We start from the raw sequence: 25325 nt of genomic DNA on the forward strand, positions 1-25325 counted from the left end.
ACATAGCCAGGGGATACGGATATGCAGTATGGGCATAGAAATACAGATATGTGTACACGCAGTATAAACACCAATAGACCAGGGAGGGATCAAGCAGAGCTAACACAATGTGCACTGCCCTGTATGCTGTGAGGGCTTTTATGAGCATGGTACAGCGTTTGGCCAACTCACCCCCGTGAACCCATTTACAGACTGTACATTGTTATCCCTGTTGTATAGACAACACAGTAGTGTCCAGGATCCTTAACGGTTTACCAAGGCCATTTACTGAGTGTGGGACTTGCACGTTCACGTTCTCTCATGTCCAGGCTACCTCCCCATGAGGCAGGACATGGGGATTCCAGCAGCTTCGATGCTTGGACACACTGTGTGTCTTGATTATATTTCTGGGCCTGCCTTTTCTTGAATTTACACTAAAGCATATAAAGACTTCATGAAGTGAAAGCCAGGGCTCTCTGGGGAACAAAGGAGACTGACGGGAGGGGCAAAGCAGGGAAGGCAGGGGCACAGGGAGGGCTCTGTGGTACTGGCTGCTCTTGTAGAGGACCCAGTTTCTGTTCCCAGCACCCACATGGTAGCTCACGACTGCCTATTGTTTCAGTTCCAGGGACGCCAACGCCATCTTCTTATATACACCCAGGTACACACACACACACACACACACACACACACACACACATACACACACAAATAAATACACAAATAAATAAATAATAAAATCCCACTACAGATATTAATATGACATTAAGTATTTTCCACATTTTGGACTAGCATCAGTTAAGGAATCCCGGAAATAAAATCAACGGACAGAGCCGTGCCATCTTCAATTATCACTATATATTATGGTCACGGCTTTTCAAATTTAATTGTTTTTCATTTGATCTTTCAAAACAGGGTTTCTCTGTGTAGCCTTGGCTGTCCTGGATTCCCTTTGTAGACCAGGCTGGACTCGAACTCACAGTGATCTGCCTGCCTCTGCCTCCCAAGTGCTGGGATTAAAGGCGTGCACCACCACTGCCTGGTTCTGACTTATTATCTTGACAGTTTAAATTCCCTTTATCTTTCCTGCTCTTAAGTCTTCATCTTTGGCTTCCTAACAGTTGGCTGCATCGCCACTGTTTACCAGCTAATTTGTACCATAAGTGTAGTCTGCAGACATCTAAGTGTCACCACACAGCAAGCGGTTTGAGTCGTCTGAGAGGCACAGTTGTCTGGAGCTTGGAGCCGCGTACGTGACCGAGAAGGGAGATGATAGGGGCTGGAATCTGAGCCATGGAAACATTCCAGGAGGAAAAAAAATCCAGATAGAAGGAAAACAGGAAATTTATTTATAAGTCCTATGGGAAAATACAGACTACTGAGGCTACCCATGTAACCTAAATAAAAGGCAGCCTGTATTTTGTGGCAAGATATGTTAGAAAGGTGCATTTAATTCAACCATCACTTAACTAAAAGGAGGAAATAATTTCCAGGGAGTATGACCAAAAGACAAGGAACATTTTTGCCTCCTACGTTTAGCGGAAGTGAAGTAGTGCACCCTCCGGGGTGTGGATGTAGGAGCTGGCTGCTCTGACCTCCTAAGGAAGGTACATGACTCAGCCCTGGCCGCAGCCCAGCGGAAGCAGGTATGGGAGCCTGCACGGGGCGCCAGGGGGCGCCTGCCGGGTGGGTGCCTGTCGGATGCTGGCTCCCAGGGACTCACACAGGGTTATTATTGGCGTTTTCACATGAGAGGCGAAAAAGCAGATCTGAGCGACGCAGTGTTTTGTTCCTGATCACACAGTAGCAGTTGGTAGAGTTTGGTTTTTCCTTCTTTCTGGGGGTGATGTCTCTCGTCTCTCCACACTCTTCCCTCAGGAGGCAGAGGCAGGCGGATCTTCTCTGTGTTCAAGGCTAGCCTGGTCTACAAAGAGAGTTCCAGGACAGCTGAGGCTACACAGAGAAACCCTGTCTCGGGAGGGAGGGGGGATTTCCTCACCTTTAATCCCAGCACTTGGGAGGAAGAGGCAGATAGATCTTTCTGAGTTTGAGTTCCAGGACAACCAGGGCTACACAGAGAAACCCTGTCTCGAAAATCAACAAACAAAAAACAAACAAACCTACAAGTACCACCACGGGGCACAGGCCAGGGTTGGGGGATTTGGGTGCAGGGGCTGTGTGTGTGTGTGTGTGTGTGTGTGTGTGTGTGTGTGTGTGTGTGTGTGTGTGTGTGTGTGTGTGTGATTGTTTTCAGACTCAGGGAAAGGGTTGTAGAAAGCAAGTAGAAGATATGTGTTTATACTGTCTAATGAATTCTCACCCTTAGCTACTTGTGATCAAACCAAAATAACAAGGGTTGTTTTCTTTTCCTTTCTTTTCTCTTTTTAGAATATAGTTTCTTTATTAGGAGGGGGCACATACATGCTACAGCACACATGGAAGGGTCAGAACACAACTTGCAGAAGTCAGTTCTCTCCTTCCACCATGTTAGACCTGGGAATCAAACTTAAAGTCATCACACTTTGTGGTAACCGCCTTTACTCACTGGGTACCTCAAGCATTCTTTTTATATGAAACTTACAATAGATTTACACAGAAGTTATTTAAATGCTGCATCTGTCTAACCAGCTAAATTAACTTTTTTAAAAAATTACCTGGTGTAAGATATACTGTTCTCGGAGCTGGCTTGCAGAATTCCATGCAATGCTTCCGTGCACCAAGACTTTCGCTTTCTCAATCCACTTCAGAATGGACCCGAGCATTTCATTATACTCTTCTAAGTGGGACGATGCCTGAAAAGTCAGTAGCATCCAGATGAGCATAAATGCTCTTTTGTGAGAGGGAAATTCAACCCTAATCTGTGTTGTTAATACAGCAATCTCAGAAGGTGGCAGCTACTATAGCTCTGATATAGAAAGGGACCGTGGAAAGTCAGTTGCCTATGGAAAAACATGTCAAAGATTTTCTAGTGACTTTAGGGCAAAAATCCAAGTTCATAGTATGCTTGAGTGAGTTTTTTTTTCTCCCTCTCCATTCCCATTTTTATTATTATTATTATTATTATTATTATTATTATTATTATTATTATTATTATTTTCGTTTCTATCCTCCTTCCATATCCCATTGGGTAAAGGGGGTGACAGGCAGGCACTGCATCCTGCAGGATCTAAAACTCTCATTCACAACCAATTCCTAAGCTGGGCACAGCAGTGCCTGCCACCCCAATCCTTGGAAGGTGGAGGTGGGAGGATGAGGAGATCACGGTCCTACTTGGCTATACTGAGTGAGTTTGAGGCCAGCTTAGGCTATATGAAAAAAATCACAAAGAAAAAGCTGAGCGACTTATTTTAACTTTAACCTGATTGTAAAGACTTATGCCTAGTAGATTTGAAAAAGCCAATCTACAATCAAAAATTAAGATGATGTATATGGCCATGTATGGCCATTAAAATATTTGAATCTGCCCTAAACTGATTTTATAAAACTCATTCTTGGATGGCTATTCTTTTTACAATTACACCTCTAGTTTACAAAGTCTATAACTGCCAACATGTGAAATTTTGTCAAAGGTTTATACATAAATCATAGAAACGTTGCAGAAAATAAGCTATAGCAAAACTTCTTACGTGATTGCCAGTATTGTCTTTTTATTTATCTTTGTAAGAGAATGGTAAAATGCCTGCCTTAAGGCACTTGGGTTACCAGCCTGGGCCACATACATACCTGGTTGAGCTTGGACAGCCGGGTTTCAGCCTGCCTGATGGTTTGCTGATGGAGTTCAGTCACTTTGCCTAGCTTCTTGGCCAATGGCTTGCCCAGCTGACTGTGCCGCTCCGAGAATGCCTGTATGGCAGCATCTAATTCCATTAACTTTGCATTGCAGCCATCTAACTCTTCTCCCAGCATCTAAACGGTCATCAGTATGAAAGAAAAACACAAGATTATAGAAAATCCGGGATTTTATAAGATCCGAAAGATTATATTTAGGTGGTTAGTGTTAAGGGTAAAAATTATAAAAATAATCATGCTACTGTGATTTAGCTGCTTCCTTTTCTTGAGTAAGAGTGGCAGAGCAGGGTGTGCTCTGAACCTTCTATCTCTTTCCCCATTGAGAAGACTGGTTTTTCCTTCTACCTCACCCAATGAACCTGAGCTCTTTGGCTCATCGACAGGTTACAAACACAAAATGTGCGTCACGTTGGAACTTACAAGGTGATTATGAGTCTTTTGATACTCTGTTACACACACATGCACGCGCATCTGTTACTGCGTTTCTATTACAATGATCATTTGCCTAACTGGACTAAGTGTTACATTTACATAGTGTCTTTTTTTTTTTTTTTTTTTTTTTTTTTTTTTTTTTTGAGACAGGGTTTCTCCGTGCAGCCTTGGCTGTCCTGGACTCACTTTGTAGACCAGGCTGGCCTTGAACTCACAGCGATCCACCTGCCTCTGCCTCCCGAGTGCTGGGATTAAAGGTGTGCTACCAGATGTCTTAACTACCTGCCTTTACCACTGGGTTAAGTGGTTTGCTAAGAGCTCTATGTAACCGTAAACGAGTAGCCTGGATATAGCAGCAGTCTATCCAGTAGCCAGCAGCGCCCCTTGCCTTTCCATTCCACCATTCCCTTACCTTCTGGTCAGCCTTAGCCTGAACTAGATTGTCGGTTTTGGCTTTCAGCTTTGTTAGAACGCTTGTGAGATCTTTGGCTACTTTCTGGATCTGGCGACCGAACTCTTGGCTCACGGTCTGGGCCTGCTTAATTTCTTGCACCTTCTCTTGGATCTAAACAATCAAGAGGAACATCAAAAACAGTCATTGTCGAAATCGGATAAGAGATATTAAAATTCCAAAATGATGCTGACTGGTCACATTTTAGGCGGACAGTGCTGCTTTGACGCCGATGGGCTGCATGGAAGTGCGTCCGAGGGGCTGCAGAGACAGCTCAAGGTTCAAAAGTACTTGGACAACTGTGAGGACCAAAGTTGGGATCTCAGAATCCAGGCACCTGACCATAACCGCGGTTCCACAGGGTGCAGACACAGAGGGATCACTGAGGCTGCTGACTTCCAGCCTCAATGAGAAAACAAGATCCCCGCATTCAGGAAGAGACCCTGCCTCAAAAGGATGGATGGAGAGTGATACAGGAGGACAGTGGATGCTTTCTTCTGCTCTGCCCGCCCCATATGTGCATAGGCACACATAGGAATAAATAAATACTTTTTTTTTTTTTTTAGAGGAAGCAGGTACAAGCCCCCAAGGCTTCGAGGATGATTTACTCTCGTAGCATTTACTATGCTCCTTCTGCTGTTCCAGCAAGAAAAGAATCAATGTCTGTTCTCTGAGTCATTCATGAAATATTTACAGTCATTCGCTAGCATAGCTTTGTAGGCAGCCAATCCTCACCTCGCTAATCACTGACCTGTGATACACAAACACATTACAGCCTTTTTGTTCTTGTTACTCTGTGTACGTGTGTGTCTGTGTGTCTGTGTATGTGTCTGTGTATCTGTGTGTGTCTGTGTCTCTGTGTGCCTGTGTGTAAGTGTGTGTGTGTGTGTGTGTGTGTGTGTGTGTGTGTGTGTGTGTGTGTGTATAAAACAGCACACTTGTAAAGGCCAGAGCACTGACTCCTGGGAGACAGCTCTCTCCTTCCACCATGGGAGTTCTGGGGGCCAAACTTGGAACACCAGACTTGGCAGCAAATGGCTTTTCTAGCTGAGCCATCTTGCCATCTCCTCACATTTTTTTCTTCTTCATGAAATAGAAACCTACATACCAACAGTTGGAGGCATATAGATTATTTTCAAGCATTATTTTCAAAGCGTCTGATAGTGACATATCCCAGCTGTTTCCTTAACTTCGTTAGATCCCTAGCAGATACCAACAAAGCTGGAATGGATGCAACAAGAAAGAAGCTTACAAAATGTGATTCGTGTGTCACTGGGTAGGGTACTTGCCCAGCAGCTTCTGTGAGGCCATGAGTTTAGTCCCCAGCAAAACACACACACACACACACACACACACACACACACACACACACACACACACACAGTGGAAGCTAGGCATGGTGGCACATACCTTTAATCCCAGCACTCAGAGAGGCAGAGGCAGGTGGATCAGTATGAGTTCAAGGCCAGCTTAGTGTACAAACTGAGTGTCCAGGACAGCCAAGACAACACAGAGAAACCCTGTCTCAAAAAAACCACAAAGCCGGGCGCGGCGGCACAAGCCTTTAATCCCAGCACTCGGAGAGACAGAGGCAGGGGGATAGCTGTGAATTCAAGGCCAGCACGGTCTACACAGTGATTCCAGAATATCCAAGGCTACACAGAGAAACTCTGTTTCAAAAAACCAAGAAGAAACAAAAAGAAAAACAAAAAACAAAAAACCCCACAAAGCCAAAGAAAAAATAAAATAAAAATATAAATATAATGGGTTTGATTTGATTTATAGCAACATTCACTTCATGTATTTTTTTTTTCAAGAGTAAAATTCTGGGGGGAAAAATTACCAAGAACACAAAAGTCACTAGATGTGGTAATACTCACCTATTCCCCAGCATTCAGGAGGCCGAGGCAGAAAAAGAAGGACCATGATTTTAAAGCCAGGCTGGGTTACAGTAGTGAGCCTGTCTTAAGAATAAATAAGTAAATCACAAATATTTTCCCTTAGCTACAAGAAAGGTCCTTAGGATCCTCAGAGGAGCAGGGCTGCATTAGCAGTGTCTTGGTCTGTGTCATCTTGACTTAAACCACCAAAGTAGCCAGAGTGTACAGAATAATTCTAGCAAGCAAACAAATAAACTAAAAACAAACCTAAATTTGAATTTTTTTTGTTTTTTGTTTTGTTTTGTTTTTTTGTTTTTTGAGACAGGGTTTCTGTGTGTATCCCTGGCTATAATTGAACTCACAGAGATCCACCTGTCTCTGCCTCCCAAGTGCTGGGATTAAAGACGTGTGCCACCGGGGGCTAAAGCTGATTTTTTAAAAAGCCTTCTTTTAACATGTGTGAGTGTATGTATACATGTTTGTAGGTTATAGTCCAGAAGAGGGTGCCCAAACCCCAGAAGCTGGAGTTACAGGTTGTAAGCCACCTGACAGGGGAGCTGGGGGTGAAGCTCGGGTCCCTTGCAAAAGCGGCAAGTACTTTTAAATCACCGAGCCAGCTCTCCAGCCCCCTATAAGATTGTTCAAAGACCTTAACTAGTTAATTTATCCTTTTTGACTGATCTTCCAGTGTCCAAGACGTCTAATAGGCCAGTTAAATATTCAATTTTTAAAAAAAAGCATGTCTTTGTTTAGCTCAAAATCATGGTACAGCAGAACTGGATTCTGATATGATTTTTAAGCACTTGGCCTTCTTTACTGGGGATTCCAAAGTGCAGTATTGATGTGTGAGTTTTGCAGTTTCTGTTTTCTGAACCACAAACATTTTAGCATTAGTGCATGTTGTCCCTTTGTGCCATTTAGAATGGTCTATAATTGAGCTTTGTGTTTTGTTTTGTTTTTAGAGACAGTTTCCCTGTGCAGCTTTGGCTGTCCCGCATCTCCCTTTGTAGACCAGGCTGGTCTCGAACTCACAGCGATCCGCCTGCCTCTGCCTCCAGAGTACTGGGATTAAAGGTGTGAGCCACCACTGCCCTGCTTATAATTGAACTTTAATGGCTCTAGCAATCAGCTACAAAGACAATTCTAACCACCCCCTACACTTCCACACAGATGCTACATGATGCTTTTTTTTTTTTTTTTTTTTTCCATGAAAGTGTATCCCTCTTTATAGGAGCAATATCTAAAAATCCCCTGGTCTCTGTACAGGAAAGGACTATATATTTCTTGTTTCAAACAATTTTCTAGTCTGTACTCCTGAGTTGTGACTGTGGTGTGCCTTCAGTTGGTTGGTTTTTGTTTTTGTTTTTGTTTTTGTTTTTGTGGGGGAGGAAGGGCAGAACGAAGCCCTTCCTCTGGCGGCCTGGACTCTCAGCAGGGACACTTATGATAGTGACATCCCTGGCTGTACTTTCTTCCCATGGGTGTCCCTTTCCTTCCCCCACTTACCTCATACCTCATACCTTGCTGAGCTAAAATCACAGCTTGAAGAATGACTGGTACACTCTGGTTATTCAATATTGATATTGGAACATGTCATATCTTACTTTTTTGTTTGTTTAAGATATTATTTTACATGCATGGGAGAAGCAGATAAATTTTATTTCTCTGTTTGTGCCTTGAGTGCCAGGTTCCCAGTTACTGGGTGATATTTGGGCATGTTTTGGACCTTTTTGAGCATGGGATGTAGCTGGAAAGATGTGGGTTCCGGCGGGCAGCAATTGAAGTTTATAGCCATCTCTTCTTGTAGCCCAACTTTGTTTTTACTTTCTGGTCTCCAATATATGAGTCCCAGTCACACATCCCTGCCATGCCTTCCTCACCATGACACAACGTTCCCCCTGAGTCCCAGCAACTCCTTTTCCCCTGACTTGCTTCTGTCAGGTTTTCTGTCACAGTGATGAGAAAAATAAACAGTGTACTTGTATGGCGTTATTGTTCTTAGCTGTGGTCATGTGAATGCTAACTCTTCTACAGTGGCCTATTATTTACATTGGTTTATGATTGTGCAGACCAAGGTCCATCTCATAGGACCAACTCTGTGAAAGAATAGAAAGCCACCCCCAACTCCCACCCCATGTCTGTCTGTCTGTCTGTCTGTCTGTCTGTCTCTCTCTCTCTCTCTCTCTCAAGTTTACCTGATCATGGATCTTTAGTTCTAGTGCAACTTCGGCTAGCTGGAGAGAGATTTCAGACGGCAGAATAGCGTAAAGGCCCAAGTACTTATTCTTCTGTTCCTCTGCAAGTTTCTCAATGCTCTCGCGGTGGCTGGTAGCTTCAGCCAGGAGGCTCTGAAGAAGGAAAGCAAAACAGGAAAAATCTAGGGACCCGATAAGCAATACATCTTTTATGAACATAGAGATAAAGCTATCTAGTTTTCATCAGTGTGATTAAAGGTGAAACTAGGGAAATGAACTCCAGTGTGCTCCCTTTCATCAGGCAGATGTTCCCATAAGAAATAATATATTATATCTTATAAATACCATGCATACACCACCTTGTATATACCATGTATATATAATACATGCCTAAAATTCTAATTCACAGTCCATTAAGAGTGCATACGAGCAAGCAAAGCAAAGGCAGTGTGTGACGCGGAGAGCCAGGAGACTTCTGTACCTTCAGGCCTTCCAGCTGCGTGTCTATCTCGATTGTCGGGTTCCCTAAATATTCCTTCGTTTCTTGAACCCAAGACTTGACAGAATTAATACGGCTCTCCACTGCTTCTCGCTCTTGTAGCTCCTGCTTCAGCAGCTTGCCACGGTTCTTCGCTTTCTCCTGCATGCTTCAAAATAGCAGAGGGAGAAAGCGGAAGTGGGTAAGAAGCCGAAGGAACTCTCCCGGGCATGACATGGTTTCATAAAAGGCATAGGACGGGGAAACCTAGGATGCTCTGGCAGGTAATGTTACTTCCAATTCTTGCAGGTATTGTTTAGCGGCACCAAGGATCAGTTCAAGTATAACAGAAGAATTTGCGTCATGGGAGGTGAATAATTTATCTTTGGAAATTTGAGAGTTCACTTTGCTCCCTGCCACTAAATTGCTATTTATTTCTCTATGCAGGAAACCTAGATTGCCAGACTCTCTACTTCACCTTTCAAATTTGCTCAAATAGTACCGTGTCATCACCATTTGAATGTAATGTGTCATTGGAATGTATGTGGCTGTGAGATGCAGCCTTTAAAGAGAGACTCAAGCTTTAGACATGTCACCATGATAATGTCAATGACACAGGACATAAGAAGGCCTTTCAATATATGGCATCAGCTTACCCTATCATCATGAATAGCTGAGAGGTGAATATGGATTTGTATAAGGTAATGTTACTTAATAGACTAATTAAATTATCTGAAGACATTTTCCCAACTACACAAGAAGTGAATCAGAGATGAACTTTCTCCTAGATTCACTACTAGTGTGCGGGCTTAGCTGCCTAGATTTCTGTGTCATTCTTGCCCCCATCACCCGATACCCCCAGTGAGCCTTCAAGCTTCACCAAACCGACATTTTAAATATTGCTCAGTTGCTGAAGTCCCATGTCTAACCTGGGGACTCACGACATGGCCAGGCCTCAAACTCATGATCCTCCTGCCTCAGCATGCCGGGTGCTAAGATGGGTGATAAGTATGTGTCACTATGCCTGGCACTTGTTATCTATTGGGTCACTCATCCTCTCTCCGACCACCCAAAGGCTTTCTAAGGTTTCTTTATGTCGTTCCACCCCGATGACATTCTGATGCACTCAGTCTCCAGCTGCAGGACAGACACTGTCTTTGCCGTCCCTCCTAGACCAGCTGCCTCTGCTTATGGTTTTGTTAGCATCTGCCAGGTTTAGTCTTCACTGCCAGGGTCCCTGAAAGCATACGTAGAGCAGGTTTGTAAGGGTCTTCCCAGAGATGCTGAACTGGAGAGGGATGACCTCTCCTGAGGGGTGGGTGGCTCACCTATCCCATAGGCTAGGCTAGGCCCAGAGTGAACGAAAAGGAAAACAAGAGAAACCAAACTGGGTGCCACCATTAATGGCGGTTTCCCGACTTGGATGTGATGAGTCCATCACGCCTTCCCTGCTTGGTGGACCATATCCCCTCAGACCACTGAGCAAACAGACATTTCCTTCCTCGAGGTGCTTTTGTCAGCGTGACAAGAATTGGGACAAGTTTTTGCGGTCTTCATAGTACTTTGCTGAAAAGGCTCCTTTGTTCACTTATCAGCACTTTAAAGCATGTGCAGGGAGGGAAACAGTGAGTCTGGCTTCTCTCTCTGTGTCTCTCTGTCTCCATCTCTCTGTCTCTCTGTCTCTCTCTCTCTATCTGTGGGGGGTTTGTGGATGTGGGGGGGATAGGAGTGCATGCGTATGTACAGATGCATGCATGTGTGCATGTATATAGAGGCCAGAGGTCAAACTTGGCTGCAATTCCTCAGGAGCTATTCACTTTTCTGTTTTGTTTTGTTTTTAGATAGCGTCTCTATTACCTAGAGTTCATGGACTAGGCGAAGCTGCCTGGCCAACAAGCTGCAGAGGCCTGCCTGTCTCTGCATCTCTATTGATGGGATCATAAGTATGTACTACCATGTTCAGCTTTTCCTTTTTTAATTTTTTAAAGATTTATTTATTTATTTATTACATATATTGTATTCTGCCTGCATGTGTGCCTGCACACCAGAAGAGGGCACCAGCTCTCATTACAGATGGCTGTGAGATACCATGTGCTTGCTGGGAATTGAACTCAGGACCTCTGGAAGAGCAGCCAGTGCTCTTAACTCCAGCCCCTCCTTTTTAAAAATGTGAGTGCTGGGCATCAAACTTGGATGATTGTGCTTGTACAAGAGGTACTTGACCCAGTGAGGAACCCTCCCTCCTGGCTCTTATCACTGCATAAGATCTCTGTTATCAAATATATACTTGTCTAATGACGACTGGATGAGTTAGGCAAACCCAGAAGTAGGAAGGATGGGAGTGCCTCGCCACTGTTTGTGGCTGCATGACCGAGTACTCACTCCCAAGCCTGACTGCCACCATGTCCCTTTGAGACAGAGAACAAAACAGGGATGTAATTACTTGAGACACTGATCTTGCATCGCTGTGATTTCCTGCAGGACAGGCACCTCTTCTCCATGGCTAGGGAGAGCTCCGTCTTGCAGCATGCTCAGCGCTCGCTGCTGCAGCACACCCAGGGCCAGCTGCTGCTGCTCCAGCTCCAACAAGTATGTGTCCTGGCACTCAAGCAGGGCCATGAGCTCCGCTTTTGAGGCTTTCTCTGCGGAGCTTCCAGGGAATTTACCTTGCAGCTGGTCCATCATTTTGGCGGCTTCTTTAACCTAACAGCAAGTATATAATCATATGAAGCTCAAAGTTACACTGGAAAGAACATCGCGAGTCTGGTGGGTGCCATGCTTGACACCAGTTACATGATGATGTAAACTCTAAATTTCAGAAATGAAAACTATGATGGGCATCTTTAACATGAAAGACCAACTGTCCCACTCTGGGTTTAAATTATTAATCCCCAAGGCAGTCACAGACTACAAGTGGCAGAGAAACTTTAAATGGACTGAACACATAAAACATCCACACTTAAAGTTAGCTTGAGTGTGTGCACATGTGTGCGCACACACGTGATTGTGTGTGTGTGTGTGTGTGTGTGTGAGACAAAAAAAGACATGGCTAAAACACCAAACCTTACCAAATGGGTAAAAGAAATTACACACAGATTTGAGGAGTGTGTTAAGTACTTATTTTTACAACAAAGAAAAAAAATTATTTTGAACTTTTCCCAAAATACATTAAAAACAAACGGGGCTCACCCTAGTTGTGTTCATTTCAAAATTTCATTGTTTAATTTTAATTTTAAAAGTTTATTTATATATTTATTTTTGAAGCTTTTTATTATTTGTGTGTGTGTGTGTGTGTGTGCTTGTGCTTGCACTTGTGTGCATGCACTCAGGAGGCATGCATTAAGAGCGAGAGTACCGGTGTAGGTGTAACACACAAGTGAATACCATAGGACAACTTTTCACGCTCTGCTTTGTCACTTCACTGTGGGCTCTGAGGACCAAATCAGGGCACCAGCCTGTGTCACAAGCCCTTTTACTTGCTGGCCCTGATTTATTTTAAAGTTAACATACACAACAGCAGATGCCCTTCTACCATCTCCAATCTCCCTGGCTTTCCCGTGCTGCCCCTCGCATGCATCCTTCTGTCCCTGGCACTCTGTTGTTCTGATCTCTGTCACATGCCTATTGCTCTCCACATGCCGTTTGATCCTAACTTAGAACTAAGCTGTACAATGCACATAACAGTTTGTTTCATAGTTTAGTTTTCATGAAAATGAAAAACAAATAATGAAAGTCTCATAAGACTGATTTCAAAAGAGAAGCAAGCAGGTGGCTGTTTGAATGAGAAATGCCCCATCCCCGACCCTCACTCTGGGGTATTTGAATACTTGGTCCCCAGTTGATGAACCTACTTGAGGAGATTTAAGAGGTGTGGTCTTACTGGAGGAAGTGTGTCACTGTGGCAGGCCTTTGAGAGCTCAGGGCTTCCCCTGCTCCCAGCCTGTGATCTCTGCTTAGTGCTGGTGAGCGCCAACTGCCAGGCCTGCCTCTTGCCTGCTGTCTGCTGCCTGCTGCCATGCCTCCCTGCCACTGAGGAAACTAACCCTCTGGAACTGTACACCAAGATAAACTCTTTCTTCTCGAAGTTGCCTTGGTCCTGGTGTTTTATCACAGTAACAGAAAAGTAACTAATAGGATACCAGCTTTTTAAAACACACTCTAATCTTTGAGAAAGCGAACGAAACACAGCTTAAGGCAATGTGTAATGAAAGTTACCTTATCGCTCAAGCCCCTCCACTCATCTACTGCATCCTCCAGTGTCTTCTCCTGGTCCTGGGCCACAGCACGGAGACGCGTCCAGCGCTGCCAGACAGTGGTCATCGACCTGCTTAGGGTTGCTTTGCTTGCATCGTTTCCAGTTTTCTCTAGTTGTGATGCTTTTTCCTCCAGAGCCACAATTTTCTCATGGAAAGAGTCAACTACAGACACTAAAGCCTAGTGCAGGGTTGGGGGTGAGTAGAGGGAGTTAGAGAAAGGTTGATTTTTTTTTTTTTAAAGTTCTATGGACTTGGGTAAAGCCCAAAGACATTTGCAAAAAGGAAATATTTCTGTATAAATTTAGGTTCCTCAGGCAGTCATGGTGGTACATGTCTGTAATTCTTGTGGTGGGGAGGCAAAGCAAGAGATTTGGGGGGGAGGTCAAGGTATATTTGGTTACATGGAGAGTTCAAGGCCAGCCTGGGCTACCAGGAAACCTGCCGTTAAAAACCCAAAAGTAAATTAATATTTATGAATATATTTTGTTTCCTTTAATAACTTTGCTTGTGACTTATCAGAGTTGGGCTTAGATTTATTTTGAAAGGTAAAATTATTTATTTATGAAAGACAAGTTATTTTCTACTTGAGATGAATTTTTTTTTAAATTTCTGAAAAATCAACAAAAACGATAGCAAATTGACTTTAGTAATTTAGAATGCTATAGTGTTCCTTACATTGCTAAGCTAGTTGAGGGGCACTCAGGTATCATTTTCTGGATTTTGTTTGAGTTAATCCAATTAAGCAAGAGACAGTACTCAGTGCCATGTTAAAGGGTTTAGTTATTCTGGGGGCTATGGGCAGGTGTTAAAGGTGACTTTTCATGAGTCAGTTCTCTTTCCATTTGTCTTGTAGAGGGTGCCTCCTCTTGTTTTCTGTTGTTGTACTGATTCCTGGAGCTTCCAGGAGCTTCTCCCTTCTTGCTGTGGAGGTGCTAGGATCACTAACCTGTGCCTGAGTACCTAACTTTTTATGTGGGTTCAGGGGATCCTACTCAGACTGTCAGGCTGATGTAGCGAGCACTTATACCCCATTGAGCCATCTCCCCACCCCTTTGCTGCTATTTTTAAGCACCTTATATTACTAGAAACAGACAGTTTGGATTTCTCTTTTGAGTCTTAGCTATGCGTTTCTTGTGAGCATCCCCAACTATGAGATGTGTTTTTATTGTGCCTTTATCATGCTGAAGGACGCGAGATGGAAATAAAGACTTAATGATGTGATTCTGAAAACATCATAGCACAACAAAGACTCGTGCTGTGGTTCACACGGAGAAGCGTGAAAATAACGACAGGACTGACCTTGTGTTTTGACAAGTTTTCTTCGGCTTCCCGGCTGGAAGAAGTCTTCAACACTGAAAACTCAGACAGCTTCTTCTCTGCGTCATTCATCAACTCGATCACCTCTTCCCTTGCTTTCTGATACTCTCGCCACTGAACAGCACATCTTAAAAGAGTCCAATAGAGAGAGTAAGCCACACAGACCCAGTTATTTCTACACAGAGCCCTACTGTCCGCATGTCTGACGATAAGAGAGAAAAGTGAATTTATGCACTAATGTGTGTTACTACATACATTATATAGCATGTTGCTGTTTAGCAGGAAGCTGCTCTAAATACCTCTGCAGGAGTTCCTGCTGGGCGTGGGAGTCCTCGATGACCCTCTGGCTCCTCTTTTCTAGGGAAGCCATCTTCTGTGCTAGCTCTTCCTTTCCGGTTGGCTTAATGAGTGGGCCCAGCTTGGTCACAAGACCTCGGAGCTCCTCCACATTGCTGTGGAACTGACCCTCTGTTTTGAAAAATTCCATGTGACTTTTGAGGTTTTCTTCTGCACTCTCAACATCTAGGCCGTTGCCTGCCAGCTGCAACATTTCTTGGGCATCTTCAAGCCAATCATTAGCTGCTTGGAACACTTGATAGTACCTTTGACACTGACTGTGTACTTCTGTCAAGGTCGCCTGAAAGACAGTCATCATAATAGAATCAACTTCCATTTTCAGTAGGTTTGTAAGATGTCATTTTATTTGTCCATCTCTTGTTTAGTTCTCAGCTCTATAAATGCCATGAGAAGTTCACACATAAGTTGGGAGGAATTATTTCCATGGTGAATTCATTCGAATCCTTTATTTCTCCTTTGGCTAATCTTACTAGAGTTCTATCGCTGCGGATAAAATACATCATGAATACATAAGGAGAGAAATGAACTACAAATTTATGTTAGCATCTTGACTGGTTCTGAAACTATATCTCTTTTTTCTTTTAAAGACAAGATGCAAAGCTTAGTAGCGTGTTCCTGGCCACACGTTTTGCAAAGTAGTTATGCCTCAGTGGGCTTAAAGAATGACAACACTCAACTGCCAAACCGGCCTCCGCCAGCTTCTGGAAACGAACGGATTGCCCTTGAGTCTTCATCAGAGGGAGACTGAAATAGGAGACGTAGAAATCCACAAGGCTTGCTGCCTCAGACCCAGAAGGAACAGAAATACTCTAACCAAACATGAATGAACAGACAAGCAGAGCCAAAGGGACAATGAAGACAGCAACTCGGTGGTCAGGGCCATGTGCCAACAAGGAAGCAATGGCAGCGTGAGCATGGGCCTTAAACTGCTTCCAGGAATATTGTGACCTAACAGCCATCGGGGTCGAGACAAGCAAGACACAGAGGCAAAGCAGAGATAGCCTAACAGAGAGACTTAAGACTGTGCTCAAAAAGCATCACCAACTCAAAACAAATAACCAATGGCGTAGATCACTGGTTCTCAACCTGTGGGTCACGACCATGTATAGTGAATATATACTAATAAAAATAAGTAAGTTGGGCTGGAGGGATGGCTCAGCAGTTAAGAACACTATCTGCTCTTCCAAAGGTCCTAAGTTCAATTCCTGGTAACCACATGGTGGCTCACAACCATCTGTAATGTAATCTAGTGCCCTGTTCTGGCCTGCAGGTCTACATAGAGCACTCATAGGCATAAAATAAATAAATAAATAAAATCTTTTTAAAAAGAAGTCAATTGCAAAAATAAAAAAATGTGTTGCAAGCTACATTATCAAAATCATTTATTATCTCCTCTAAAGGTGAGAAAAAATAGTATACATCACCAATCTGAGCAAAATATAGTCAATAGAGGACACATGACAACGCCCCCACATCTAAACAGTAAAACGGTCTTTAAAAATCATCATTGGGGGTGACTTGATGAACCATCAAAAAAGCAGTGTTCAAGGGTTTTTTTATTTGTGTGTGTATGGGGGGGTGGTGGTCTCTGTAGCCCGGGATAGCCTCACAGTGGTTTGTGGCTGAGGATGACCTTGAACTCCTAATCTTCCTGGCTCCACATCCCAAATGCTGGATTTATATGCATGACCCTCACACGTGAGTGAAATAAAGTACTGGAGCTTTAAACAAAGAACCAACCCAAATGAGATTCCCCCCTTCCGCCATGTGTTTACAGATAAGCAGCCTGGAAAAGAGAGGCTGAGCGCCCCCTACAGACCTGCCGCGTGCGCAGGGCTTCCTGCACGTCTCCATCTAGCTCCTTGAGCTCAGCCAGAGTATGTTCCAGGTCTGCAGAAATCAGCTCCTTGGCCCTGGTGAACTTCTCCTGCTCCTTGTGACTCAGGGCGCTCATGATCCTCAGGCTGGACAGGACCTCCTCCTGGTGGATCTGGGTCTTTCTGATCTCCTCCTGGATGTCCTGGAGGCTGAGGTCCAGGCACACTGGCCCGCTGAGCTCTGCTTTCACCCTCCGAAGCCAGTCCAGGGACCGGCTCATCTCCGACTGAAAGTCTATGCTCTGCACCATTCTGCTTTCGCACTCTGTCACCATCTCCGCGACGCCAGCTGTCAACTGTTTCAGCTCCTCCTGCCACGCCTGGACCTGACCCTTGGCTTTCTCATAAGCCGAGGGGTCGAGCTGTGGACTAAGATCTTCCAGGTGCACGGCCACTCGTTTGAGCAGAATCCCCGAGTCCTGCAGGCTGCCGGCCAGGGAGTGGAACGTTTTGAGCTTCTCCTCCGCAGGCAGTGTTTCCTCATTCACTTTGGCCTGCTCTGTTTTCACGACTTCCAGTTGACTCTCTAGCTGCCGGCACATCCTCGTATGCTCTTTGTAAGCGCTGGTGGTGTCTTCTAATGAACTGACCCTTTGCTCTGCTTGGCGCTTCAGCCTGTGATACAGGGTGGCCAGCTGTAGCATCTTCTCTGGCTGCCAAGGCTGGCCTGTGCTGCGAAAACTTTCCTTTTTCTGGTTCAGTTCGTTCACAGCTTCCCCAAGGGCCACCACCTCACCTAGAAGGGCTCTGCAGCTCTCCTGAAGAGACACACTCTCCTCGATGATCAGCTCTGAGGGCATTTTCCTCATCTTTAGGAACTGGTCTTCCAGGTCACCCAGAGCCTGGGTTGTCAACTCGATCAAAGAAGCATACTCCTTTCGGGCCAGAATTGCTTCCTGGACTTTATAGAACTTGTCCTTAGCCAAGGCAACAATGACGTTGAATTGCTGGGGAAGAGCATTCAGTTTTTCGCTGAGATAGGAATGATCGACTTCGTTTAGCGATGGCAGCATGGCCTGCCCAGTCCTCTGCAATGTGAGCAGAAGGTTCTCATACTCTGGGGACTGTCCCAGAATGCTTTGGTATTTGTCTAATTGTGCTTCGAGCTCAACCCTCTCGTTCATGAGATTGATTTCAGGAAATGTGACAATGTCCGCTTGTTTAAGCCAATGGCAGGCTTTGTCAAAATCTTCCTTAAAATGCTTTCTAGAAACCAGATTTTTCTCTAGCTCTTGCAAGCGGTGGCTACATTTCTGCAAGACGGTGTCGTAGACCCCCTGCAACCCCTGAAGCTTCTCCAGCACCTCAGCTCTTTCTTGTTCCGTGATTCCTTTCATCAATTCTCGACCCTGTGCCCAAAGCCCAGTGACCTCACTTTGGTAAGTCTTAAGGCTGGCCTGCGTGGTCTTGCACGTTTTGACCTGCTTGCTCACGTCATCTGGAAGCAGGCAGATGTAGTCCCGGAACATGATCTTTCGCTCGTGTTGCTGGATTTGGCTGGTGGCCTGAAAGACCGCCATGAGAAACTGGGTTTTCTCAGACAAAGCCTTGTTCAGGTACCTTCTCCGCTGGCCCACTAAGTCGCTGAGACAATTCACATGCTTCTGAGCATCTGACAGTGCCTTCTGGATCACTTTCCGTTCATTGAGGCCAAGGTCAGCCATCACACGATCTGCATCTTTTGTCGCTGACTTCAGGAGCAGCTGTTTGGCCTCCAACTCGCTGCAGATGGCCAGGTGGTCCGTGAGGAGGTTCTGAGCCATGTCAGGAGGTGGGCTCTGCTTTAAGGCCTCCACAAGGTTGGGTTGCTGCTCTTCTGCCCACTCCATCAGCTCCTGGAACCGGGCTTGGACCACACTTAGTTCCTCCAGGTTGGTGACCGACACCTGGATTTTCCTTTTGACAAGGTCTTCAAGCTGAAACCAGCGTTGCTCAAAGTGACTGGTCTGTTCCCTCACCAGCTCTCTGTCATCCAGGCTCAGGTGCTCTATCAGTTTCTGTTTGTGGTCTTTCAAGTCTCCGATGGCACATTTCTTCTCCTGCAAGGCCAAGGCTAACTTCTTCAGAGCCTCCAAGTGGACAGCTGTGCTTTCTGCCTTGGCCCTATAACACATAGACAACACAGGGGCAAGTCACTTGGGCATTTTCACTGAGGGGACATTCAGAGCTCAGATTCACCTTGGTTACCTCAATTTGGGGTCGACTGAGAAAGCTGTTAGCATTAGGAATTCAAGTCTTGTTTAGCCCTTGAGTCTGATCAAGTTGCTTACGTGCTGCTCAGTTCTCTTTCTACTAGGCAATGCTGCCTTCCAGTCACGGCTCCATGTGCCTTTAGCTTTCTCTGGATCTTTATGACCTGCCTGGCAACATGGTATGTGTAGTGTTACATATGGAGAAACACAGATCTACTGCCTCATAAAACAGTGTTTCATGCAATCAATAATAATCAACTTATAGTCACTCTTACTGGATCACGGGCCAATAAGTGGTAATGTGTTCAATGTCACCATCTAGAAGGTCTAACTGATGGCTTAGGGGCTGTTTATATGTGCCTGGTTAAATCTCTGTGCATCGCTATGAGGACACTTTTAAAATAAATATGTGATTTAAATCACCACTTTTTTTTTTTTTATTTCAAAGCCCAGATAGATATCATGGTCTGTCTTGAATTTATAGGTGATCAGTTCTGAAGTGTAAGAAATCAGGCTTGTTGGCAGTACGATTGAGTTTGGTCTTGGATAAATTAGGTCTAAGGTACATATAGGATTAATGTAAGCTAGATATATGAGGAGGTGGAGCTGATATTGACAGAATTTATTTTAAAAGCTCAGTAAAATGCTGAACATTAAGAAACAGTAAACAAAACAACAACAACAACAACAACAAACAACAGCCGGGCATGGTGGCACATGCCTTTAATCCCAGCACTCGAGAGGCAGAGGCAGGCAGATCGCTGTGAGTTCAAGGCCAGCCTGGTCTACAAAGTGAGTCTAGGACAGCCAAGGCTACACAGAGAAATCCTGTCTTGAAAAACCAAAAAAAAAAAAAAAAAGAGTAAATTGATGAGAAAATTGTATGGCAAAATAAACGAACAGTAAAATACCACCATGGTTTATCTACTTCTACAGTAATTTTGGCAGTTTGTATTGCAAAAACCTAATATGTTATGTGGAAAAATTCATTTTTAAGTAATTGTAGTGTCCAAAAGCTTGGGCGTGTTTTCATATATTAGTGTGTATGGAAGAAAGGTACTTACTTTTCAAAGAATAAAAGCTACATGGAATTCAAGGAGCAAACTTCTCAAAGAGCATAATTTAACTGAATCTCAAATTGATTTTCTACAATATGGATATTGTGGCTTGCCACTGAAACATTCCCCCATTGGCTCATGTGTTTGAACACTTAGCACCCAGTGTGGAGACTTGTAGAACCTTTAAGAAGTGGGGCTTTGCTAGAGGAAGTGGTCACCAGAAGGAATAACTCAGCTTGCCTTCTTATCTGCTCTCTGCTTCCTGTTCCCAGAGGTGCCGGACCAGAGGCACATCCCTACCATTCCCTCTCCAGGCGACTCTATCCCCTCACACTTGGGACCTAAACAATACATGGTCAGAGCAACAGAAAAAAAAAAAGTATGTTCTACAGTGACCAAACTTGACTATAAAGTACATAGAACCTTTGGAACATGGAAGCTCAAGGTGGCCGTGGATGGCAACCAGTAATGGACAGTTAGGCAAGAGGGAACATTCAGTGTTGCTATCTTTGGAACAGTGTTGGAGACCACAGACCAACGTGTCTCTTTTGCCTACTGGTAAGCCGTGTTAAATTGGCCCAGGAAGCCTCCAGTCTGCACAGCACGGCACTAGTGGCAGTGCGTCAGTTTCTGACTGAGCATCGTGATCGACCGACCCCTGCTACCTGGCCAGGTTATCCCACTCTGTAGTAAACTTTTCGAGAAAGGCTTCGACAATATTCATGTGGCTGTGGTAGCTGCTCGTTCTCTGAAGGTCCTGTTCTCTCTGTGCACAGAGCTTGTCAGACTGGAGGCAAAGGTCTTGCCACTGGTCGTTCAGGTGGCTTATCTCCTTGTGTTCGGGAGACTCCTGGTTCTCCGTTAATGCGTTCACCTTTTCCACAATGGCGCTCACAGAGGCCTGTTTGCCCTGCAGCTGCTTGATGAAATCCTGAAGATAACAACGCAAAACAGGAAATAAGCTATAGGCCCCCTGAATGGAAACACAGATATAATACCTTTAAATATACTAAAAAAAAAAAAAATCAAATATTTAAAAAAAGAAAACACTGTTCTTCCTTGTGAACATGAATTCCCAACTGTAGAAGAAGCATAGTAACTTCAATGTTTTCTTTTTAAAGATTTATTTATTATTATGTATACAGTATTCTGTCTGTATGTACACCTGTACACCAGAAGAGGGCATTAGATCACATTGTAGATGGTTGTGAGCCACCATCTGGTTGCTGGGAATTGAACTCAGGACCTTTGGAAGAACAGGCAGTGCTCTTAACCACTGAGCCATCTCTCCAGCCCAATGTTTTCGTGTTTTGTGTTATTTGGAGAAATACAAACAAAATCTGGAAGTGGGTTTCCTTGAAGTAAGGTCTTAGTTTTCTCAAAATTGTATTTAAAAAAACTTTAAATTAAAGAGTAAAAAGTTAATGTTTTTATGGTTCAGGTTCACCCTATTCTTTTTTTATTCTGTAATTACAAATAATATTCCAGTAGAAAATATAAATAACTCATTACCAAAGAAAATAGTCTTTTTTTTTTAACCTTTCCTCTCTTTTTTTTTCTTAAAAGAAAATAGTCTTAAAGCTTGCTTAAAATATGACCCTCTTTCCAATCAAGTTAATACACTTATAATTCAAATATATACATTATAAATGATATTTCTGCTTTATTTAAATTAATTGCATATTAAGGATGCATTTAACAAGTGGGCGTATGTTACTACAGCAGTAGCTATATGGCACTAAAGAAATCTGAATAAAACCCTATGTTGTTTAAATAGCATTTCCCCAGTTTTGTGGGCTAAGAGCTGTTTTGCTTGAAAACAGTGAATGTTTTATATGAAAATGGCCATACAGAACTCTGAGAATATTCATGAAATGTTATTTTTTTACTTACTGAGACAGGGACTTGCCACCTTGCTTGGGGGAGGCTTGACCTCAAGCCACTTTCCCTCCCTCACCTCTAAACATGGAGGACTACAACTATGCATCAGTGTGCTCAGCCTATGTTTGTCTGCAGCTCATATGCCCTTTTAAAAAAAAAAATTTTTTTTTTACGTTACACAAACAGTGCTCTGCCTGCATGTATGCTTGCTTGCCAGAAGAGGGCACCAGATCTCATTACAGCCGATTATGAGCCACCATGTGGTTGCTAGGAATTGAACTCTGGACCTCTGGGAGAGCAGCCAGTGTTCTTAACTGCTGAGCCATCTCCCCAGCCCCTTTCTCTTGCTCCTTCAGTGACTGTGCCAGTGTCTAAGGACTCACACACAGCTGGACATACAGAAGTGAATATGCTGTGTACATTGAATCTCCTGTTCTGTCTTGGCCTCCCCCCATCCCTCCCCCACCCACCCCCATGGAGGCGCCCCTTTCCCACCTTCACTTGGGAGACCGTGTTCTGAGCAATATTTAGCTCCAGCTCCGAGTGCCTCCTCTTCATGTTCTGCAGCTGTTGGTCAGCATCCTGCAGGTAGATCCAGAGCTCCGCCTTCAAGTGCTTGACCTCCTCCCAGCCCTGAGTTAAGTTCTGTGCTTGGACCAGCCTCTGTTCAACCTGGAGAAAGCACAGCTGACCGTTACCAGTTCCCTGTGGCCCCACTTTGCTGTCCAGTGACTCTGTGGGTTCTCAGTGGGTCCATGGGCAGAGCCCGGCACCACTCACACTCAGCTAGATCCGAAAAGCACTTGTTTGTGTATGCGGTTTTTTTTTGTTTTGTTTTGTTTTTTGTTTTTTTTTAAGATTTCTTTTAGCCTTAAGAGTTTCTAAAGAATTAAAACATCTGAGAGTTCTCCCATGTGATTTTAATCAGTGCTGCATAAGATCCAAGAAATTTTAGCAATGTGTGAAATCAAAGGCTTTTCACACCAGGCCATGCAGTAGATACAACTATATGGCTGGCAAATTGGTGTTTGAGGAATTAAGAAAGACTTACACCTAGTTTACATTTGTCTTTTCATCTTGTAAAACCCGAGGATTTGATGTTGTTATTTGTTTTGGGATTTTTTGTTTGAAACAGGGAATTATACAGCCTAGGGTGGCCTGGAAGTTCTAACAGCCCTCTCTCTTCTACCTCGCCCACCCACAGCCCAGTGGTGGGACCTCAAATTCTCTACACTGCCACACACTGCCCTACTAATGTTTTAGACTGTCTTTAGATCTGCTCTTCTGGCTTTTGGAAGTGTAAAATTAATTTTTTACAACTATTGATGATATTTGAATATATCACCTCTTGGAAGGACTTAAGCACTAGCCCAGTGGCAAGTCAGATATAAAGGAGCTAGGGGAAGGGTCTCTTGAGATTGAGTATTAGTTAAGGAAAAGGATGGAAAGGGAGAAAAGAACAGAAAAAAAAAAGTGCAAGGGAATTCAAAAACAGAGAGAAAGAAACTGGTAATTAAAGTGGAGGAAGGTACAAGTGGTAGGGACTGAACTACACAGTTCAGCTGTGACTCCCCTCCATTAGTATCTATGTTCTATGATGGCTAAAATTCATATATTGAAGCCAGGCGTGGTGGCGCACACCTTTAATCCCAGCACTGAGGAGGCAGAGGCAGGAGGATCTCTGTGAGTTCAAACCCAGCCTGGTCTACAAAGTGAGTCTAGGACAGCCAGAGCTAAACAGAGACACCCTGTCTCAAAAAACAAACAAACAAAAATTCATATATTGATTCATTATTATGGATCTTAGAGGATTAGAGCAAGAATATCCCAAGAAATGTATTTTTTAAACCTTATAACCTCCGAACTCAGAAGAAGAGAATATAACAGACAAAACAATATGCTGCGATCATGGGCAGGTTTTGTTTTGTGTGTGTGTGTGTGTGTGTGTGTGTGTGTGTGTGTGTGTGTGTGTGTGTGTGTGTTTGTTTACCAGCTGTTCTGTTTGCTGAATGCCTTTGGCTGTGGTTTTCACTGAGGAGTTGGACAAGTCACACATGGAGCAGAGGAGATCCAAGTACGTCCTTGCCTGCTCTTGCAAGGCTCTGAAGTGTTTGACCTGAAAAGAAGAAGAAGAAGAAAGAAAAAGTATTGTCGGAGAGAAGTAGGGGTGCACTGTTTAGGCAGCGAGCTGTGTGGTTGGTAGCATTTTATTGAGATTTCAGAAATCATCCTGTTATGTCAGTGTTTTCAACACTGTCCTGAAATATATTTGTGACTCATGGGGGAGAATTCCAAACACACTGGTGGATATGTTTGCCAGCCATCTGCTTCATATTATAATTAAAGCTGTCTGCGTGGTCCGGGAAGGGAGAAAAACCCAAGGCTTGTCTCAAGGCCTTCCGGGTATTTCTACCAGCATCCTTGTTTGTTTTTTTACTTCAGGAACAGAAATCACAGCACACTCATCTCTGCGTATTTCCATGTTTGTGTATAGTGTGGAGACAAGGCCACAGTCGGGGTGGCGGGGAGAAGCTGGGGTTCCTTCCTCTGCGAGAAATCATCACCCATTCTGCCCTAGATCAAAGCCCAAGAGGGGCTTATGTGATAGATATTTGTTTTCCTTCTTCATAGAAACAGAGAAGCATGGTCTCTTTACAGATGTTTAGCAGTGAGTATATGTTTCAGACACTAAGTATAAAGTGGTCCACACAACACAACTTTGGCTCTCATGAGACTGGCACTCTTCTAAGGACAGACAAGGTAGTGGATGTTTGGCAGACTTTCGCAAAGTACTGCGGGCGAAAGGAAAGGTGGTGAGAGTCTAAACTGCATGGAGAAAGGCCTGCTCCTCCACACACAGCATTATCTTGAAGACTGCTCAGATAGTTAGATCTGGACAGATTTAGGAAGTGAGCCACAAAACAGGATAGGGGGCTGGAGACATGGCTCAGAGGTTAAGAGCACTGTCTGCTCTTTCAGAGGTCCCGAGTTCAATTTTTAGAAACCGCATGGTGGCTCCCAACCATCTATAATGAGATCTGGTGCTTTCTTCTGGACTGCAGGCATACATGCAGGCAGAGCACTGTATATATAATAAAAAATATTAAAAAAAAAAAAAAAGGATAGGGAGAATCTAAGGTGCGTCATGGCTGCAAAGGCTGGCACAGAGGAACAGAGCAGAGG

General features: G+C 44.0%; 1 protein-coding gene across 2 annotated transcripts in view; it reads right to left on the reverse strand.

The window, feature by feature from the left end:
• The window catches only part of Syne1 (spectrin repeat containing nuclear envelope protein 1), a 454246-nt gene that overhangs the window by 171987 nt on the left and 256934 nt on the right, over positions 1 to 25325 (reverse strand). For both annotated transcript variants that reach the window (XM_051164670.1, XM_051164671.1), the window contains 13 exons: positions 24133 to 24258; positions 22638 to 22814; positions 20927 to 21192; positions 16954 to 19114; positions 15077 to 15414; positions 14760 to 14904; positions 13420 to 13638; positions 11648 to 11907; positions 9208 to 9373; positions 8727 to 8879; positions 4613 to 4765; positions 3703 to 3885; positions 2634 to 2771 (listed from right to left, as the gene is read on the reverse strand). In XM_051164670.1, the coding sequence (XP_051020627.1) occupies positions 2634 to 2771; positions 3703 to 3885; positions 4613 to 4765; positions 8727 to 8879; positions 9208 to 9373; positions 11648 to 11907; positions 13420 to 13638; positions 14760 to 14904; positions 15077 to 15414; positions 16954 to 19114; positions 20927 to 21192; positions 22638 to 22814; positions 24133 to 24258 (4485 nt within the window). The remainder of the gene's footprint in view (positions 1 to 2633; positions 2772 to 3702; positions 3886 to 4612; positions 4766 to 8726; positions 8880 to 9207; positions 9374 to 11647; positions 11908 to 13419; positions 13639 to 14759; positions 14905 to 15076; positions 15415 to 16953; positions 19115 to 20926; positions 21193 to 22637; positions 22815 to 24132; positions 24259 to 25325) is intronic.

This window comes from Acomys russatus, chromosome 21, assembly GCF_903995435.1.
Source record: "Acomys russatus chromosome 21, mAcoRus1.1, whole genome shotgun sequence".
NCBI classification, from domain to species: Eukaryota; Metazoa; Chordata; class Mammalia; order Rodentia; family Muridae; genus Acomys; species Acomys russatus.